The following is a 20,317-nucleotide window of genomic DNA, read 5'->3' on the forward strand; positions in this document are numbered from 1 at the left end:
CGGGGAGCTGGTCTGGTAAAAATTGGGAAGGGCAGAGGGATCTTTGCCCTTTTCCTGGCCAAGTCTGCATCAGCTAGCCAGTCTCTAAAGGGAGAGATCACAGGAGCCTGAATCAAAATAGCTTGTGGTTGAATGGGCACAGAAACCCCTGTCAGTGGGGGAGAGCATTAAAGCCTTCAGAAAAGCCCAGCTTTAGTCAAGTCCAGCTGTCTCATGTGACATCAGCCCTGGGCATACACTCACCCAGCTCCAGCCTTTGTGCAGCTGATTTTCTAGTTGTTGGAACACTTCATGCTGCACCATCACCAACATCAGACCAAAACCCACGAGATGAAGCCAACCAGCAGACATCTGTACTAAGGCTTTCTTCTAATTTTTAAGCTTTCTGCAAGCCTTTATTTCATATTCCCAAGCTTGTCTCAGACTACACACTCTTTCTATTAAATTGAATATTACCATTTTAAAATTGTTTTTGATGGACTGGGCCCAAAGACTGGTGCCTGTATTCAAAGATCCAGTACTGCTTTGCAGCAGAGTTTAATTGGGGTGCTGGTTTTTTTGCTTTTGAACTTATTGTAATTATGAACAGATTTTTTTTTAATATGTCCCCTGGTTTCTCCCTCCGAAAGAAAAATCTCATGTTTAATGAACTTAATTTTAGATAAAAGGAATTAAAAGAAGAAAATTAAAAATGCATGAAGCTCCTAGAGTCATCCAATTACTGTGATGTCCATACAGCAATACCAGCATGGATTTTACAAAGCAAGTAAAAGCAGAAAATCACTGGGGCTCGCCACATGTAAATTCCGCTCTTCCAAAATGTGCTGAATTAGAAATGTACATTTTATGCATTTCTTCTTCTTGATCTGTTGCAGAAGATGATAAAGATCAAACATGCCAGCCTGCCCTGAGTAGCATATGTATGCATACCCAGAATGCTTGCTTTCTTTTTTCAAAACCACATCTAGCTCTGCAGTCAAAATATTAGAATACATACGAGCAGCAGAAGAGGACGGTCTTTGCACTCACAGTGCAACAAAAGCAGGGGCCTGCCTGGTCAGAGGAAGCGGCACGGCGGAGCAGCTTCCAGCCGAGCGGAGGCAAGGCTGATTCGGCCTTCAGTACTGCTGCTGCATCCAGGTCTGGGGATTGTCCTGCCCCTCTCCTGCCGGCGCCGGGCAGGAGACGCTCCGCTTGCTGTGAGCAGGGAACTGCGGACACACGGCTCCCAGCCCCAGCAAGGAACAGGACGCTGTGGGGAGGGACCCAGACCCAGAGGGAGGCGGAGGGGGTTTTATAGACAGCCCTCACCCCCTGAGGTGATAATGCTCAGAGGTGAGCGCTGTGCAAGCATCTCGGAGCAAGTGGGCATCTCAGGACATATCTTCATTTATTCCCCCAAACCCAAATATATCACAAAAAGGCTCAGTCCATGGGGCAGGATTGCCATCAGATCAGGAAAACACTTAGCAGTTAAGAGAAAGCACACAAACAAGGAGGCTGTGTATAGTACTGAGTAATATTTATTTTGTATTTACATTTTCTCTGACTATGAAGTGATGAGCTGCACTTTCGACAGCAGCGCCTTCAATATGTACAAGATGATATTGTCTATTTCTTCCCAAAAGCAAGCAGGGGCATCAATCATAGAAGTCATCAAATTCGTCTGCTTCTGTGCTGTGAGTTTGTGGGCGCAAAGCAGCCTCAATCTCAGAGCTGCTGTCGTCAGATTCGCCCCAGAAAGCTGAGGGTGAAGAGAAAAAAAACCACTATATATTAAAAAAAAAAATAATTATATACACAATTATAAAATCTTTTCCATGTTTATGTCATTTACATCAAAGGCATGATCATTTTATGGCTCTCTGGAGACAGCTGCACACCATGGCTTACGGAGAAGGTCGCAGTTTGAAAAGCACAAGCCCTAGGTGTGCGTTTCCGATCTAGTGCTGTCAACGCGTCGTGTCTCCGACACCAGAGCTGCTGTGGCCAAACAGTAGGCTCATTCAGAGGCCCCACTTCATTGTTCCTCAAGGTAGCTTGAGAGAACATTTCCACTCCAAGCAATTTACTTGGCCAGCTGCTGCCTGAATTACAGCTTTGTCTATTATGTTCCACTTTCTCCCTCTACTTGACCCTGCGGTGAAGTCACAATCGGACCATGACATCACGGAGTTGGCATAAAAATGGCAATGACGTCACAAATGAAAAATCACCACTTTGTGACAGGATCAAACACAGGCAAGACTGACTTCAAAGAACTGCATGGCTTTAACAAACAGCTCTGGGAATTAGCAAACAGAATCACATTTAAAGTTGGAGAGCTGAGAGATTCCTCAATATGTAAATTCATTTGACCCGTGGAAAAAACAAGTGAAAAGCACGGCGCATGGGGAAGCATAAGTGAAGCCCCCAGCTGCTTACAGCGCCGTGCTCTCTGCCTGTCCCCAGCCATTTTCAGAGGGCTGCTGTTTGCCCAAAGCCAGTGCAATAGCCGCGATGCCCCAAACAAGGCACAGAACTCAGAAACGGGGATTCAGGCAGCAGGAGAAAAGGCGGCTGCTGCACCTCAGACAGAAATTTCAGCTCGTGTTTGACTGAGGCACCGTTAATGCATTCCGTGCTTTTGATGGCACAAGCTATATAAACATCTTATCTACAAATGCAGCAGCTGCATCTTTCATCCTATATCCCCGGCCCCCTGGACTGCAGGTCTGTGCTCGGCCAGGAACATCAGAGCAGCACTGGCCGCACCCTGCGCTTGCTCCCGTGCTGGGAAGCAGCTGAACACGCTGAAAGGCTCCAAAAAATGAAACTCCCCAGCAGAGAAGGAAAGGGGCTGGGGAAGTGATGCGCCCTTCAAATGGCACCAAAGCAGCCGTCGCTTACGGCATCCTTAAATCAGCTCAGGTGCCACATGTCTAAAACATGTTCTGTGCCATTCGGGACAGCACAGTGCCTAAAGCCAAGCTCCAGGTAGGAGCTCCCTGCTCACAGCACTGACTTCACTTACGGGAGGCTCCATCAGAGGTGACTTCAGACACCAGTGGTCCTTATGGTGATTAAAAGACAAGAATGAAACACAAGGAAGAATGAAAGCATGCAGGGCCCAAACACCAATTTAAAAAGAAAGCTGGCTTGCTCATGGTGAAAAAAATCATTCCAGATTTTTTGTTCCAGGTGTACAGGCACCTTTGTGCACCCACCTAGTGTAACTGTGCAAATGCACGTGCTGCTGCCCATGCACTTCTGCAACCCGTGTTTCAAAGGGAAGATCAAGAAAACACCAGGTTTTTCCTTCTCTAGGTTTCCTCCCACCTGCTATTTGCTACTGTTTGATTTAAACCCTGAAGCGAAGATCACTACTCCTTCCACAAGACCTGCACTATGATACATGTCCTCTCCGGTCCAGAATTTGTCATTGTCAACTATTTGCTGGTTCCTGTGTTGAGACTGGGAAATTCCACACTTTCCTACCTCCTTATGCCCATATTTTATATAGTTCCATAATGTTGTCCTTAGAGGTTTTCTACAATATAAATTACACTTAGAAAGATATCAATTTTAAATAGTGTTACACTGGTTTCTTACCTTTGGATTTTATAGCAGTTACCATTCCCTTCTTGGTTTCAGTCCTGCAAAAGAGATTTCAAATAATCAGCCCAATGTCACAAAATTAAAAGACTAAGTCAACTTTTTTTTTTAAAGAACTGTGAGGTGGTTTAAAAAAAAATAGTAACTTCTGTAACTACCTTTTTTTTTTTTTTTTTTAAATAACTATTTTGTCAAAGGTTTCTTCACCTTTATGTCTTTTAAAAGGTGGAGGAACTAACACGCAGCACAGACACTGGCCCAGATGTTCAGGCAGCATGAACTGGAATCATTCCTTGGTAACAGCGCCGATTTACACCAGTAGTGAATTAAGGGTACAAAGGATCAGAGCTCTGTCTATCTTTTACAGCCTTTCAGATAATGCAAAGAAAGTAAAGAAAAAATCCAAACAAAAATAAAGGCACCCCCCACTGATGCTCACTGAACTTCCTTACTCCCCTTCCTGCCAGCGCACGCAGCCAGCCTGGCTACTGGGTTCCCATAGCATCACCCAGGGCCCTATGTAAATGTGCGATCTCCCAGCTGCCTTTTATCTTACCTTGATGTATACGCAGTTGCGACTCAGTTCTGTTAAATGACTGCTCTTGTGTCTAGAGCATCACAGGCCCTTTTGAATCTCTCAAACAAGCTGGAATCATTTTGATCTTTTGTGTGTAGTGTGTGTATTGTGTGGGTGCTGTGAAATAATCACACAGGGGCAATGATGTAGGAGAATTAACTGTTATATTAACAGTCCCACAATAAGCTCAAAAAATAAAGCTTCAGCCGATTTTAATACGGAAGATCAAATAGGAGATATTTGTGACATTACTGTGCAAACTAGGAAAATATAAGCAAACGTCAAGCTGCAATTTGGAGCTGTTGTCACAGACAAAACAGGACTCAATCAGCTGTCAAAAATTTCATATAAGTTGCTGCATTTCATTTAAAGACATGGCAGCTCATACATAATTGCTTGAAGCGGGGAGTTAAAAATATTTTTACTACTATTGTGGAGACATTTGTGAAGGAGATACCAAAAAAAAAAAAAAAAGCAGAGATGACTCATTGCTTGTCTTATACCACTGTATTCAGTAAGGATTTGGGATTGCAGCTGGCAAGCTAAACTTAAAAAAGGGGGAAGTTTTATTACATTACAGCTACCTATGTTTCAGAAACTTTTTCTTTTTAAATGAGAGAAAGCTCATATGAGCTGTTTAAATCTTATTCGTTTCCTACAGGCTGTGAAAGCCATTAGCACTCCCTCTTTGCAGATACACAAAAAATCCCAGAAATAGAATATTAAACATAGCCAAAGTTCAGCCAAGACCCCAAACTGACAATTAAAAGTATTAACAGTGACATAACTAGTTAACTTATTTCTTTAAATAAAAAAACCCTTTAAAATGTCACCCTTCAAATGTTTAGCTGATATTTTGTTAGTATGCCATCCCAATGCCTTTCTGTTTTATTCAGAGTCAAACCCTACACTCCATTACACTTCAACTTCTTGTTCAAATACATTTACTCGACAGTATTTCGAGCAAGGATTTTAAGTCAGAGCCTCAGGGTAGAGTCCTGCAATACGCTGAACGCCCTTCACTCTTGCTCACTTTGGTGAGATTTCATGACCCTCAGCATTTCCCAGGAGATGCTCCACATATCCCACGCTTAGCCCATAAAAATGTGCTCAAGAGGCTACATCTCTGGCAGCTGCATCATTTTTCCCTTGGGTGTAGAGTGAGGAACCACTTGTTGCTGAGCTACAAATTGAGAGGTGACTTCTGTGGCAGACTGCACGAGAACCATTTTATCTTCAAGTAGTTCAGTAAAACAAGATCAGGCAGCTGGCAGCTACTGCTTCCGCTGCCTGCTGCTTCGTCTCCACTGTCGAGAGGGAGACGTACAGGGTTTCCTTATTCAGCCATGCTAGGAGGTCTCTAGAAGTGACTTTTTGCTTGGCTTCTTTTCACGGTTCAAGCCCAGACCAAACGTGAGAGGGTTGGTTGTTGGGGCCCAGAGCCTCTGCTGCACTGAGGGCCGCCACATGCGACGTGGAGCACAGGGCCACTGGTGAAGGACTGCCCGTGTCTCAGGCCTCCTGCACAACTCAAAGCGCTGCAAGGTGCTCCAGGTCCAGGTGAAGGCCAGTGGTCAGTGGTCTCACAGAGAAGCTGCAGTGGACAAGGACCACTATGGCTCTAGGAAGGTCTGGAAACCTTCTCTCTTCTGCCCCAGCCTCCCATCAAGATCAATGCTGACCGGAGAAGGGGCAAGGCAGATGTTTGTATTCTACCAAACCCACCCACTTGCTGGGGTTCATCCTCCCAGGGCCAATCCACCGCACCCAGGAGTGCGATTCCGTCCCGGAACAGCCCAGAGCCGTAGCACTGCACCCTGGGACCTGGGCCTTAGCGTGACACAGCAGTCTGCACAGAGAGAGAGCGGGAACGGTGTGTCAGCAAAGGCTTGGCACAAAAGCTGTCAGCACACGGTGAAATGTCTGTAGGGAGAGGGAAAATGGAGCTAAGACATCAGAAAGGCCAGCCCAGAAACAGCTGCTCTGCCAAACCAAGCCTGGAAAATGCTGCGAGATAGCTTTGTAACAGGGAATAAAATTCTTGAATTATGTCTGAAGTGTTAGTCAAGACTGATAAGATGCAAGACTATCTCTACATTGCAAAGCATTCGTATTCGGAAATCGGCAAATTCAATCATGAAAGTTATCATCTGGTATACCGAGCACACAATAACCACACAGACCTCCGCGGAGAAATTTTAGGAGTATAAATGAAGTAAGGCCAGTTTCACCGCCTCGACTAATCCCACGTCATGACCCTCCAATATCCATTTACACATTTGCTTCTTCCCTAAAGTAATTCCAAACTCAACCCAGGCTCTAACAAAGAAAAAACCTAAACCAGTTTAACTTCAAAGGGCCTTTTAATCTCTCCTTTACTCTGATGAAACAGGCTTTTTATATTGAAGATGCTGCAACAACAAGAAATGAAAAAGCTTCAAGAAAATATTTTTTCCTCCATAAAGAAAATTAAGAGAAAAATACCAGATCAACAAGTTAATAGAGATGACTCACCGAAAAACAGCAGAAAATGTTTACTTTAGCCTGAGTATCTTTTTTGTTAAAGCACCTGTTGAACCTCTGTGTTTTAGTGTCAAGTGAAAAAAGACACCCAAACACCAAGGGGAAATAAAAAAGACACCCAACTGCCAAAAAAAGGACACAAAGAAAACTACCTAAACATCAAGGAAAAAACCCCCAACAAACCAAAACAAATCAGCAAAAAGCTCCCAAGCACCAAAAGAAAAAACCACCACCCAAATGCCAAGTTTTATCAGAAAAACAAACAGAACACCAAGTGTAGCTGCCTAAGGATCACCGCTGCTCAGGCTAATCCTGTCAGAGGCTGGAAGCCTGTGTGCCTCCATCCTGCACACGATTGCTAAGGCAGCATGCCACGGAAAACAAATCAAGCTTTTCTTTTTCCCAGGGTGGTGCTTATTAACCCTCAATGAGAGAAGTGATGAAGCTTCTCCCCAGCGATACGTGAGGATGCGGAGTTGCAGATCCATCTTTAAAAAGCATTTTTTGAAAACAGCTAAAAGCCTCTTGGCCGTAAGCAAGCCAGGCTGCGTAGTGGCAGTGCCTCTGATGTGACCACCTCAGCTGGGTAACCTCCGTGATCCAGTGCCTGCAGAAGCCTGATGGCTCCATCATTTTCTGCTGTTTACTAGAAATTGGGCATCACAGAAGTATTCCCCACCCTGGAAAGTCAGTATAAACTAAAAAAATCTATTCATCCCACCAGAACTGTATAATAGTATTGAATTTAGGTAATTACACTGCAAATAGGATGACCTTTATTTCAGGATACAAAGATCTGTATCGAGCTACATTTAAGGCCATTCTCTGTTTAGATATACCACGCTGAAGGAAAAAAAACACAACACCCAAAACACTCTTGCCTCGAGAAAGCACCAGCACAAAGACTGCATCACAGCGCTGTGATGAAGCTGTGTCAGAAGAGCACAGGGCACCGCCACAAAAATAAACTCTATTTCCTCTGTACTACAAAGGCAATGTATTTAGATAGATGTTGTTGCCTCTCCCCACAAACCATTCCCTGCCAATATTCATAGAGCATCACCACTACAACATCGCTATTTCTGCAACAGCTGGGTGCTAAGATTTAGGAAACAAAGCTCCCAGAAATATCTGTAATGTAAGAAAAATGTGCTTGAATTTACAGCCGGCTTCTTACAGAAGTGATTTGACAACTGAAAGTACAGTAGGAGAGTAAAACAATTGGATACAGGCTGGTTTCAGGGTGCATCTCGGGAGCCTGGAAGCACACTCTGCCACTTCCCCTGGATTTTCCTGGCAAATGCATGTCCTGACCACTCGGTCCCAGACCTTAGGAGTTTCTCCTCAGAGCCCGGGCCAAACCACGCGGTTCTCCCCCCGCCCGCCCCCCCCCCGTCAGCTAAGCAATGTCAGGACTGGTTTTGAAGGTGGGGATGGGGGGGGTATGATGCAGGGATGCGCAGAGCCCGAGTGCCCTCCGATGGCCAGCCCGCCTCGGCACGGCAAGCACCAGCAGCGGACCTGGTGTTAAACATCGCCCCCGAGATTAATTAAAAGGATGAATTATAATCTGCCAACTTTTATTTGCATGTCATTACATCTGTGTTTGGTAAAGGCAGCTTTCGACTAAAAAAACAGCCTTCAGAGACCAGACCGGATTACCTCCAGAAGACAGATTAATCAAAGTTTAAAATACTTTACACCATGTTTATGTCCTGACAAATTAAAATTGTTCTTTGGTTCTCAGTTGGTAATGCATCTTTAATCTTCAGATTATTTTGAAATGAGACAGCGCAAACAAGTCAAAGAAAAAAATAAACTGCTCGCATCAAAAATTTGTAATTACCCAGAAAGCTAGTGACCTCCACTGGCTGCATCCATCGCTACAGGACCACAAAATGCCACACACATCGCCTGCTGCCCGCTCTCGCCGAGAGATTCAGTCCTGACTTCTGGTACCTTTTCCCCCAAGTAACTGTATAATTTAACACACTCTTCCCTACTGCAAAACGCTAACTCTTCAAATGAAAGTTGCATCTCTGTACGTGTAAATATTCCCTCGGTAAAGTAAACGAAGCCAGAAAAAAAGTAGTTTTACAGCTAGAGCAGGACAATATTTGCAGGAGAAGAGGAAGCTCTGGCATGCACCTCCGAACAAAAGGGAACAAGTGGTCTTTACTCGGAGAGCAGCTTCCTATTAAGACTCACTCCTTCGTACATTATGCCTTTCATCCCCACTCAACCACAAAATGATTTTGCTGTAGGAAATACAATGGCAGAAAAAGATTTACATTGAAAGAATCTTTAATAATAAACTGTTGCAGATCTGCCTACTTCCCCGTGATTTATAATACAATAAACATCGGATTCTATTAAGTCTCATGCACTGAAGACATGCACTGAAAAAACGAATATGAAAGCCCTCAATTCTTCCCGTCTCCAGTACCATAATAGTGAAATGAGCATGTATAAATGTGCTAAGAGTATCTCTTTGCATCTTTTATAGCTTGTGTGTATTAATCTGTAAAGCTTATTAAGAAAGTCATTGCTATGCAAAGCAGCACCCAATCTCTTTCTCTTGCTTTTCAACAGAGTGCAGTGCTTAGCCAATAGGACCGGTCCCCTGCCCCTCATTCGGCATTCATAACATGCAACATTTGCACAATGTATCTCTCAAAGGCTGCTGAATAGAAAGCCTTAATACTCATGTAAACAACTGCAAACCAATTACTTAATGAATCAGGCCCACACATAATGAGGTGCCAGACAAAGAGCTATAAATGCATTTTTGCGCCCGAGCCTCTGCTTTAAAGTAAAATCCCTCAGCTGTAGTTTGGGCTTAACTGGCACATCATAATTATTGTCTGGAGGACATCAGAGGAAGCCATTTTTTTTATTTAGGTCCAGCAGGGTCTTTCGCGAGGTCACTCATCAGCTCAGTGACAAAACGGAGCAAAGAAGAATTTATAAAAAGTACCACAGCAGTGCTACACAGTTATGTTTATTCTCAAGTAGTGGGTTTCGAGACCACTTGTAAAAGCAATAAAGCCTGAGAAGTGACTGCAGTAAGTGGAGCGCTTAAATGTGAGCGGCGAAGAAATTGCACTGCGTCCTGGCCGCAAACAAGCAGCCGGCCACCCTTTCCATTTCTGTCTCACTACTTTTGCCACTCTCTGTCTCCACAGAGTGGATGCCAAGTGTCCAAAAGCAAGGGCTGTTAACAAACTTCTAGTCATTCAGTGAATGACTAAATTTAACATTTAGCATTTAAAATTTATTTTACATTTAACATTTAAAATTTAATAGTTAAAAATTCATCTATCAGAGCACCCCTGCATTTCACAGCATTAGGTAGTAGGATTTGGAACTCAAAGTTCCAGAAAATGTAAAAATAAACAAAAAGAAAAAAAGAAAAAGAAAAGAGTTTGAGCATAAGACTATAAGAATTAATCCTAAAGAAAAGCATGAATGCCATTCATCAATATTGTATTATGGCTTGTCTTTATTTACTGTACTTGAAGAACTAACACAAAATGCAGAACACTTGCAAAATTGGAATTGTCTCATAAAACTGACCTCATCAACAACAGCATAAAAAAAAAAGCTACAGAAAGACAGCAATGCCATATAAGCAGAAGGAGTTAAAAATTTATCAAAATGCTTTAAAGTCTCTTCCTGAGTGCTATTGATGGCAGTTTTCAGACCTGGAGCCGTGTAGCAGCAGCACCCACTTGCTGAGCTGTTCTAATAAGAGCAGATAAAGATCTAAAGCCCAACCAATATTTCATGAGATAGCTGTGTTATATCCTATTTTCTGCTGCTTCTTGACCACTAATTTGATTGCTGCTGTTTGATTACCGTTACATGCCAATGAAGAATACAAGGAACATCCAACAGAACTGCTCAGGGACCCAAAGGGAACTGCTGCAGTTAAAGAGAGTTGGTTTGGGGTTTTTTGTTGTTTTGTTGGGATTTTTTTTTACCTTTTTTTTTTTAAAAAAAAAAACACCAAACAAGAACAAACTGTGCCTTTAGGTACATGTAAGGCCATTAATTAAACATACTCTGTTTGAAAGCAAGAAAGGCATATTATAAATATCCCAGTATCAAATACAAAAAAAGCCCCAAACCCCAAGCCCATGAAAAGTGTTATCCAGTTACAGCTAGTTTACATCTCGAGTACACGGAGAAGAAACCCACCACTTTATTTCTTGAAGACTGTATGTTTTACGTCTGCCCCTCTCCTGACAACTCCTATTGTCTGGCCCCTGAGTAGCCCTACTGAGAGCAGCTGTACACGCTAATTTGTGGTTCACTGAGATGTCAATTGAGTCTTAAAATGAAAAAACAACAGCTGCAAAACAATACTTGGCTTTGGCACAAATATTTTCTAAGGTGTACCAAAGTTTAAGATGTTTTATTAGATAAACATAAATACAAACCTTAACCCTAGACTAAGTGAAAAAATAAAATAATTGGAGCTTCAGTCATTTTCTGTGGGCATTTCTCATTCTACAGAAGCATTTCAGATATTACAAGATTAACAACTTTACCTTGAGAAGGGAGGACTTCTTTCATTTGATAAAGAATTAGTTTCTGAATGCATTTCTTGGCTTGCTTTTGCTTTGGAGCTATTATCGCCACCATCCCAACCTGTTAAGTAAAAACATGAAATATAAATTTTCAAATAATGATGACTGGACCTTACAACAGCGTGCAGTTCCCAGCAGCAACACACTCTTATTTTCAAACAGATGCACGTAATGGCCACACTCTTGGTTTGATGACAAAGTCTAGAGAGGAGCACACAATCTGCTTCAAGATTGTTTGCTCATGACTAAGTGGAAATTAGTTAAAAACACAGAAAACAAGACTCCCTCGCTATCAATTAAGTAATCTGATGATGATTTCTTGTGAATAGTGAAATTTTTGCACGTCTTACCTCATTTTACAAAAAAAGAGCAAACAGAGTCTCTTAAGAGCTGTATCACATCATGGCAACTTTAAGCAAAAATTAAAGGATTTTTGGGGTCTTTTTACTTTTTTTTATCCCCCTGTTCTCATTTACTCATTACTTTAGTAAATGAGAAGGTTCTTTTTACTCTTCTTCCCCTTCACTGTAGATTATTTTAGATAGTTACAGTTCTCTTAATATTATTTGATACATTCATTCTCCTGAAATAGAGCTGCGTTTGGGAGACACAAATCTTGGGATTTTTATGATTTAAACAGCCAAACACTCAACGATTTCAAAATGTTTTATCCACACTTTCCCTTCTTTCCTCCCCCCCCCACCCCGTGTATCTCATTTCCATTCTGTAGATTGATTTTAAAGAAAAAAGAAAAAAAGATGAGGTAAATGAATTCATTCACTGCAACTGTACAATTGCTCATCTTTGTACTCATTTCCAAAGAACATGATGCTCAAGTACAAATCCACTTTAAAAGACTATTTTGCATATATATATATATATATGTAGTACTGAGATTATAAAACAAGCCCTGATTGTTACCAACTTCATTCCAACCCTGGACAATTTAGTATTTCTGTACATCTTGGACACTCTACCTGGCTGTGCACATTACCAGTCTGCTCCAGCAGATCACACCACTCTGCGCTTGGATTTCAGCGGCACAAATCCTGCTCAGTCCTGGGCACCTCCAACACAGAGGTGTGAGATGCCTGAGCAGCACAGGAGATGGCAGGGCTCGACCACAGGTATCACACTGGCAGCAGCGTGCTGCTTGCCAAACGAAGTCTGACCACTTTCCAGAGAAAAAAAAGAAATTAAGAATGGGAGGAGAGGGAAAGAAGGAAAGAAAAAAAAAAAAAGAAGAGGACACCCCCCCCTCCCCCTTTCCCATGATGTACACGCACAAAGGAGCGGAGACCTGTGGAGATCATGGAGAGTGTCCTGGGTGCAAGACTGACAGCAGCGCAGAGCTGCAGGCTGAGCATGCGGGTACGCGCTGAGAAACCACTGACCACAACAGAACGAACTTTCATGCTTGTTTGTACATTACTTCAGGAATGCAAAACAAAAAGCTAATTTAATCAAGTCAGAACTCCCAGAAACTGCTTTTCAGTCCAGCAGTAAAGCACTTAATAGGTGTATTTTTCAGGGCTCCTCATGCATGGATCCAAACTACAGCACACATGGCAGCCGAGATGATGTGCTCACTTCTTGCTTGGGGACAGAGCCAGCTTTGCTTCAGGAAGGCACCCCTCTGCCTCAAGAAAGCCTTGCACAAAGAGAGTTGTGCCTGGCTAACAGAACATCACAGGCCACAGACTCCCCAAACTCTCCAAATCCAGATATGTGTGCCCTCAGACGTGGCTCCAGTGTGTCCATGGCTTGCTCCTTGCATGAAGGAGAACGTGAAGCAAACAGCCTCCACACAAATCATCAGCTCTAACCACCCTTTCCATTTCAACCCTGCACTTGCAGAGGGACACATCCACCTCCTTACAAGGGACTGAACATTTTTCCTCCTTCCCAGCCACAACAGGTAGAGAGTTTCCAGAGCGCATGGTAGCTTCGGAGTGTGTCAGCGAGCAGGTGAAGTGACTGCATCTGATGCTTGCCTCTCAAAGCCTTCCCTTTGCTTCAGGCTAAGCCTGGGAACCCCACCCTGCCAACTCAGGGAAGTGGTGCTATCTGGGCACGAGTAACTTCCTCTGTTGCTGTTGAATGCTCTTCCTGTCCCTCAGGGCAGTGACACAGAGCCCATCTTTGATCCAGGCATACTCACCATGCCTTCCCAGTTGGCCCTTTGAAGTCCAGGTCTTTGCCAGCTCTACCAAAACTCAAACTGGGCCACTGTTGTGCAGCTCTCCTTATGGCTTTTGCATGCACACCAGCCTTGAAAGACCGTTCCCTCAAGCTTCCTGTGCCTGCTCTGGCTTCCCTTCCTTCACAACATCAAACAGTAACTTAAACTACTTGTTCTCCACCTTTAAGACTCTTCAGAGTCCAGCTTTGCCCTACCTGTCAATTATAATACAATGCTGGGCTACCAATCCCCACTTCTGCCTTAGTTACACCAGACTGCCTTGCCAATTAGTTCAGTCATTCCCTTTGAGCATCTTTGTGCTGACTTACATCCTATGTACCCTACAGAAATGGAAGATCCTTCCAGGAACTCCTAAGCCCGCCTGCTCACCTCCCTGGAAAGCCTGTCATGGCAATTCATCCGGGCCGCGGCACCCACGAAGCATCTGACAACACATAAACACTGACTGTGTGCTGAGCAATCACCTGGCTCTTACCCTCCTCTTACCCCACTCATCCGCTTAATCCCCACACCTTCAACAACACATCCATGTTGTAAGTTGCCAGAAAGGAAGAGTTTTGGTTGCACACCCGCAGCGCTGACAACAAAAGCAGCCTAGCCTGGGCACACTGCAATACTTGCTTCACCACTCTGAGAAAGCACAAGCGATTGGTGCAACGTACAGGGCAGAGAAGATATACTGCTAGGAGAGAAAACCCTTGAGCACTTTACTCCTGATAGAACTGCATTGTGCCATAAAACCCTTACACAGATCAGTGTATTTCCTCCACAAAACTGATCATAGTGTTTAAGGTTAAATGCAACTTAGTTCAAAAATCTTTAGCTCTGGGGCATGTGCGTGTTTGTTGTTTTGCCCAAAGCATCTAACTTGCCATGCTGTGACAGCCAAGCGCACCCTCCCTGTCGCAGGCTGAGGACAGCGAGAGGCATGCTGCACTCAAACACAAATACACACTTTTCCCTGAGCACACAGCAGAACACGATAGCCTTGGCAAGAAAGATGCACCAAGTGGAGAACGGGCAAAAAGAAGAAAAAAAGAAAAAAGATCAGTTTAGATCACATTAGCAGCACACAGACCGAAACCCTTGGATAAAAGAATTGCCAAGCGCCACAGAAATTGTTCAGCAGGGAGCAGCAGCACTGGGAAGCAGAGGTGAGAGGAGGGCTGCAACAGTGCTGCTGGAGAGCAGCAGCTGCTTCCTGAAGGCATCTCATAAAGCCTCTTGGGCTGTACACAGGCTTGTTAAAAAGCACCTCTCCCTTCCTATCTGAATTCGGTCCATTCTTGCTACACCGGGTAAAAGACAGGTGCTGTGGGCTTGATGCTCTCTTTCCTGTATGGTTTTTGGAAGAAGCAGCCTCACCACATGACCAGCTCTCCTATTCCAGAGACAGCTCAGAAGCAGCGCAGGTGTGCAGGGGTGAAGCTGTCCAGATGGGGTACTTTGAGTGTTTACTGAGCCTGAACAGCCAGCCTGTGCTGCACAGACACAACTGAACAAGCTTGATAAAACTCAGTCTTTAAACTCAAACTGGGATGTTAATAATGGGAAATTCTTAACCTAATCATTCAAGCAATACTGCAGCAGAACGGGAGCTGGTGTGTCCCAGACAACACAGCTCTCCTCGCGCCTTCTTCCCTATGCATTGTTCCTTCCACTCAGAACTAGCAAAGGATCTGCAATACCACTATTAATTAAAAACATTCCACACTTCTCAACTTTGAATTAATTGTGCAGTCAGCATGGGTCAAAGCAGCTTTCATGTCAGCTTTTACAATTTTTGTTCTGAACAAAATGGGTGTAGTCGTCTTCATTAGCCAACAATTCCAGGAAAAAAAAAACCCACGCCATTGTTGCTTAATGAACCACTATTATTTTGTTCTGCTGAACAGTTAAAAGTGATCTTTAACCCAGAACATACTGTACCAGCACAGAACTGAAAGAAGATATTTTCTCCACACATTCCACCTATGGCTTAGGGTTGCAGTACCTACCAATTTATAGCCAAACATCTCAGTGGCTAAAGAAGTGGTGTGATGTAATTTTCTGCAAATGAAGAGTTAAGAAATCTTAGCTTCATACTTGCAACATTTGTATCTTGTTAATTGTATTACCTTTCTCACAGAGGAAGAAGCTCAGCCTTTTTAAACATCAAAACCATCATTAAAGCCCTTCACTGCAGCTAGAGTTCCAGCACAGAAAAGACATCTGCAGACCCCAAATCGTCTTTCTACGAATGATCTCCAAGTGCTTGACTCTGCCTGTCTGGAAATAGGAAGGGTAATTCACAAGGTTGCTGGTTTTTAAAATGCAGACTGGGAAAACAGAAATACCACTGTGTTCATGTGTAGCCTGTACAGTTTGTGAGCAAAACTGAAGTCTTCGACCTAAGCGACAAAGCACATAAGCAGTATAGCAGGTGCTGCTCTACTGGGAGAAGAACAAGAGCACTTTGTGTGCCACTTAAAAGCCATAAAGAGCTATCATCCGTTATTGCCAATAACAATCAATAATCCTGTATGCAAACAGAGGTAGTTAGAGGGCAAGAGACCCCAGTGCTTTTGCACACTCAACCCAGACATGTATCTGCATCTTCCCATACACAAGTGACAGCCTACACCAAAAAGAACTTTGCTTTTTCTGTATGCTTTTAACACCCATAAAACAGTTAGCACCTTGGGTATTTCAGCTGTCACTAGACTTTGAAGTCAGTAATGCCTTGAAAGGAATATCATCAGGATCAGCTGAGCCTGCAAACTTTGTAGTTTTACAGTTACCTTGGCCATAGTTATTGCACCCGCATTCAGAAGTCCTAGTAGGTCTGATCTGCCATACTGCTAGGTCCTGTACCAAACCAGAAAACCAACAATAATTCCTGCCCAGAGGAACTTTAACTTTGAACAAGCTCCTCTACCACATTAACACTAATTACTGCACTTGCTGATAATCTAAAGAGCTACACAGGATTAAAGATGGGCTCTCACAGCTGCCATGCCACTGTCAGCACACAAACAGCCACTGTGCATGCCTCTGTCTTGGGACCAGAGGTACGAGTGCCAGCTCTTATATGCACTGATTTCCCTTGCAATAAAGCAAAAAACTTTCTTACAGAGAGAAGATAAAGGGTACCTGCAAATCTGATAGAAGGATGTGCTCTTTGGAGAGCAAAGAGATGGAAAGTCTCCAGATTAAAACCTGAGCAGAGCACTGCAGTAACCAGTATCCAGAAGTAGGTCAAATACCAACAAATATGTCCTCCATTCCTTTAAATGAAAAAAAAAGGATAAATACTCTTATTATAGTAACATACCAACGTACGATGCTATCCTCTCAAGAGCAGATACTTGGATGACCAGTGGACTTGGGAAATCCCAGTGCAGCAAGCCATCCAGTGAGAATACTTCTAGAAGCTGCTGCCTCTGTTTAAAGAGTGAAGAAGAATTTTCACCCAGAATTCGTAATTATAAAAGGATTCTGAGGTCTTTCAGGAACTTAAGTTGAGCAGCATAAAATATCACCTCCTGGAGAACATAATCCAAACTAATTTAGGCAAAACATACACTCTTACGCTGTCCTAAGGTGGTTGTGCCAGACCACAACAGCAGCAGTGATTAATCTTGTACAGATGAACTTTTTTCATAATGGCAGTTGCGAATGAGTTGATATCAAATGAAGCAAGAAGTTGGGTAGACTTATTAATGCCTTTATTAGTGCACTCCAAGTGGAACCTCGGGAACCTTTTAACTTCAAGCTCAAAGGAGGACCTCACTGGGAAGGACACGTGGGCGTGGGAAAAGTGTTGGCAGGATTATTGGCTCATTAAAGGTGACCTAAAAAGGAAAGCAGAATTGGATTTGTGCTCTTTCATGTTCCCTTATGATATATAAAGAAGGGCTATTTTTTTTTTTTCTTCTGAAGAGGGTTTTTCCTCTTTATTTCTACATTAGAGATTTTTATACCTGGAGAGTAGCTGGAAGGTGACATTCAAGATGTTGTGAAAGTGAAGCCTGATGAGCCGAGAAGTAACGCCATTTTTATTAAAATGCTTTGTACCTTTAACGTCTATTTAAATCAAAGACATAAATGAAGGGTAGAGAGGGAATCTAGTTTTGTTAAAGATTTAACAAACCTGCCCCTTCAGTAAAATCAGCAGTTTCCTACTCATAAATGAGACTCTTAAACAGTCATCCAGCAAAACAAGAAATAATGGATTTTATCCTTTCTTTTTAATCTCATATTATTTGCCTACCTCAGGAACAGCAAAAAAGCTGAACAATTTCTTTTACATGTCTTCCCATGATAAAAAAGAGAATGAAAATGAGTCCACATATCCTCCTCTATCATATAACCTAGTATAAAATGAAATTGCTATTAATAGCTAATGCCTCTCTGGATGAGACCAGACATAAAATATAATCCTTTTTAAGTCAATTATCACAATATGGCCTTCCACAAGCTCAGGACAAGGCTCTAAGAAAAAAAGAAAAAACATCTTTATGCTATGAGCTACATTGCCCCTGTGCCCCCAGTACAGGAGGGGTTTGAGAAGCTCAGGTGGCGTGTCGCAGACGGGAACAGCTCGGCAGATGTTTCAGGCCAAGCCTCTGTTTAGAAAAGCTCCAGGTGAAGTCTGGCCTTGCACAAGCAGTTCCAGGCGCCAACACCAGCTGGCTCTAAGGGACATCCAACACCACTCCAGCTATGATTCTAAAGCCTTTTTCCCCAAAGCCACACAGCTATCTTGTTCTCCCCTACAGGCAGTAAAGAAAAAATTCAAATATTTCTGGAATATTTACAGAATATTAAAATAAACACTTTAGTTCTTTTTCCTGTAACAGAAGAAAAGCCAAAATTACATTTGTGGCATTTGTGAAGTGCCATCAGAGAAGACCGCTTGGAAGCGCATCCACCCAGCTCTCACAATGGACCCCATCAAAACCCAAAAGCCCCAAGGCTTCCAGTGTTTCAAACCAACACTTAAAGCCCTTAAAGAATGCAGCAAGTACTGAAAAAAAAAAACCCCAAATTTGTATCCCTTAATCTTAGAAAAAGTTGTACAGTGAAATGATCACATACAGAACGAACATTAAATATCAGTTCTTCTAAAAACACAAAGCCAAACCCTCAAACAAGTCATTTGAGCCCAAAAGACAACGCAGAGAGATGCTGCCTCTATTTCAGGCACTGAACAATTTAGAGCTCCAGGGCCACAGTCTACAGCAAATAATGATGAACAAAAAGGAAAAAGCGACAGGCTGGAAGGGCGAGGAGCCAGAAGAGAACAAGAAGCCCAGAGAAGATCATGGGCTGAAGATGAATCGCATCTGAAAGGAACAACTTTGCTTTCAAGTGAGATATGAAAAGCCTCACTCCTAGAGACAATGCAACCACTGGCTACTGGAAACACACTGCAGCAAAACAGCAAATAAAGCAGACTCAGAAAGAACGGATTTTAATCTGAAGCTACTGGTTTCAGCGTTTAGGTTAGGGAGAGTTTCTCAGCATTTTTACAAATGAGAAGTATTAAGTGTTTGCATGGCCAGTCAGTAAGAAAGCTCAGGAAAGGGGGATGTCCATTGTGGCTTGGCTTTTGACTAACTGACATCTAACACAGCAACCAGCTGCACAGACCATCAGGGTCCCCAGCAGGAAAAACTGCAATAGAGAATTCCCTGACAAATTTGTATGCAAAAATCACAGTTAAAACCAGTACTGGCAAGTCATAAAATTCAGGGTGGGGATAAGCAAACCAAAAGCATTGGCAGCTACGGAGATCCAAACTCAACAGCCGGTATTCTCTTTAAAAAAATAGTATCAGTGATGGCATTAGTCGGAGGGAAGCACCATTCCTGACATTGTTCTCGCTGGCACTCTCTGCTGTTTCGGGAACTTAAACCCCCAATCCTCAAATTGGAATCCTCTTAAATGACACACAAAATCAAACCAATCCCAAGATTTGCAAAGTTTTAGAAACAAGAAGTGTGTTTTGTTTCATGAAAAAGATCTAAGTGGCTTTTAATTCCTCTAAAAATCAATGCAATTCATGTTTTAAAATATGTTGCCATGTGTGACTGAAGGACATTTTAAGAAACAGGAAAATGGAAAGCATTCTACTCTCTAGAAAAAAATATCTAAGTTTTATTGGGCTAACACAGGAATATTATTGCTGCAGTATAATTCAGGAATACCAGAAGCACATTTTTATATTTCAGCTGCAAATTAGGCTCAAACAGCAGCAGAGGAAAACCTCTATAGAGAAATGAATTGCTCTCCGAAAGACAGGCTATTTTGAAGCCGTAAAAGATCAGAAAAGCAACAGCGAGTGTTGCATAAGCAGATGCCCTTGCACCTTTCTGTTGGAGTACACACCTGCATAAATAAATATTTAGCCAAACATCAAAATTTATAAGGAAGCAGCCCACCACTTTACAAAATCAGGCAAAAGCAAATTGAGACTCATTGCAAAGAGCCCTGCCCTGAATTCTAATGCGTTACTGATACCCCAGGACCGCCAAGCAGCGAAGTCTTGGGATCCTAAGCAAGCCTCATACATCTGCTGCAGGAGGATCTGAACACGTCTTGATAAAACCTTATTGCTAAAAATTTTGTGTTATCAGGCAGCTTTTGTAACAGAGGCAAAGGCTCGGCTTCCCGGCTAGCGGGGTTTTTCCCTGCGCTTATTCTAATGATACACATTCAATTACTCGAGAAAAGAAAAGAATCAAATCAGAAACATCTGTAGTTTGCCATATAATTACTGGATCTTCCCCATGGAGACTGACCTTTGTAACACTGATACCGGGACCTGAAAGGCTAAATGACAGG

At 42.9% G+C, this 20,317-nt stretch overlaps 1 protein-coding gene across 11 annotated transcripts in view; it reads right to left on the bottom strand.

Annotated features, from left to right (window-relative positions):
* Window positions 1-1,501: 1,501 nt before the first annotated feature.
* Window positions 1,502-20,317, bottom strand: part of KIZ (kizuna centrosomal protein) — a 51,213-nt gene continuing 32,397 nt past the window's right edge. For 5 of the 11 annotated variants that reach the window (XM_074864076.1, XM_074864074.1, XM_074864075.1 and 2 more), the window contains 3 exons: window positions 11,248-11,347; window positions 3,592-3,635; window positions 1,502-1,744 (listed from right to left, as the gene is read on the bottom strand). In XM_074864076.1, the coding sequence (XP_074720177.1) occupies window positions 1,641-1,744; window positions 3,592-3,635; window positions 11,248-11,347 (248 nt within the window). In that variant the 3' untranslated portion in view covers window positions 1,502-1,640. Of the gene's footprint in view, window positions 1,745-3,591; window positions 3,636-4,320; window positions 6,095-11,247; window positions 11,348-12,263; window positions 12,461-15,606; window positions 15,758-16,621; window positions 16,756-17,052; window positions 17,323-20,317 lie in introns of those variants that run through there. The other 6 variants (XR_012628300.1, XR_012628296.1, XR_012628297.1 and 3 more) reach the window with 6 other exon arrangements.

Source organism: Strix uralensis, chromosome 3 (assembly GCF_047716275.1).
Source record: "Strix uralensis isolate ZFMK-TIS-50842 chromosome 3, bStrUra1, whole genome shotgun sequence".
Taxonomy (NCBI): domain Eukaryota; kingdom Metazoa; phylum Chordata; class Aves; order Strigiformes; family Strigidae; genus Strix; species Strix uralensis.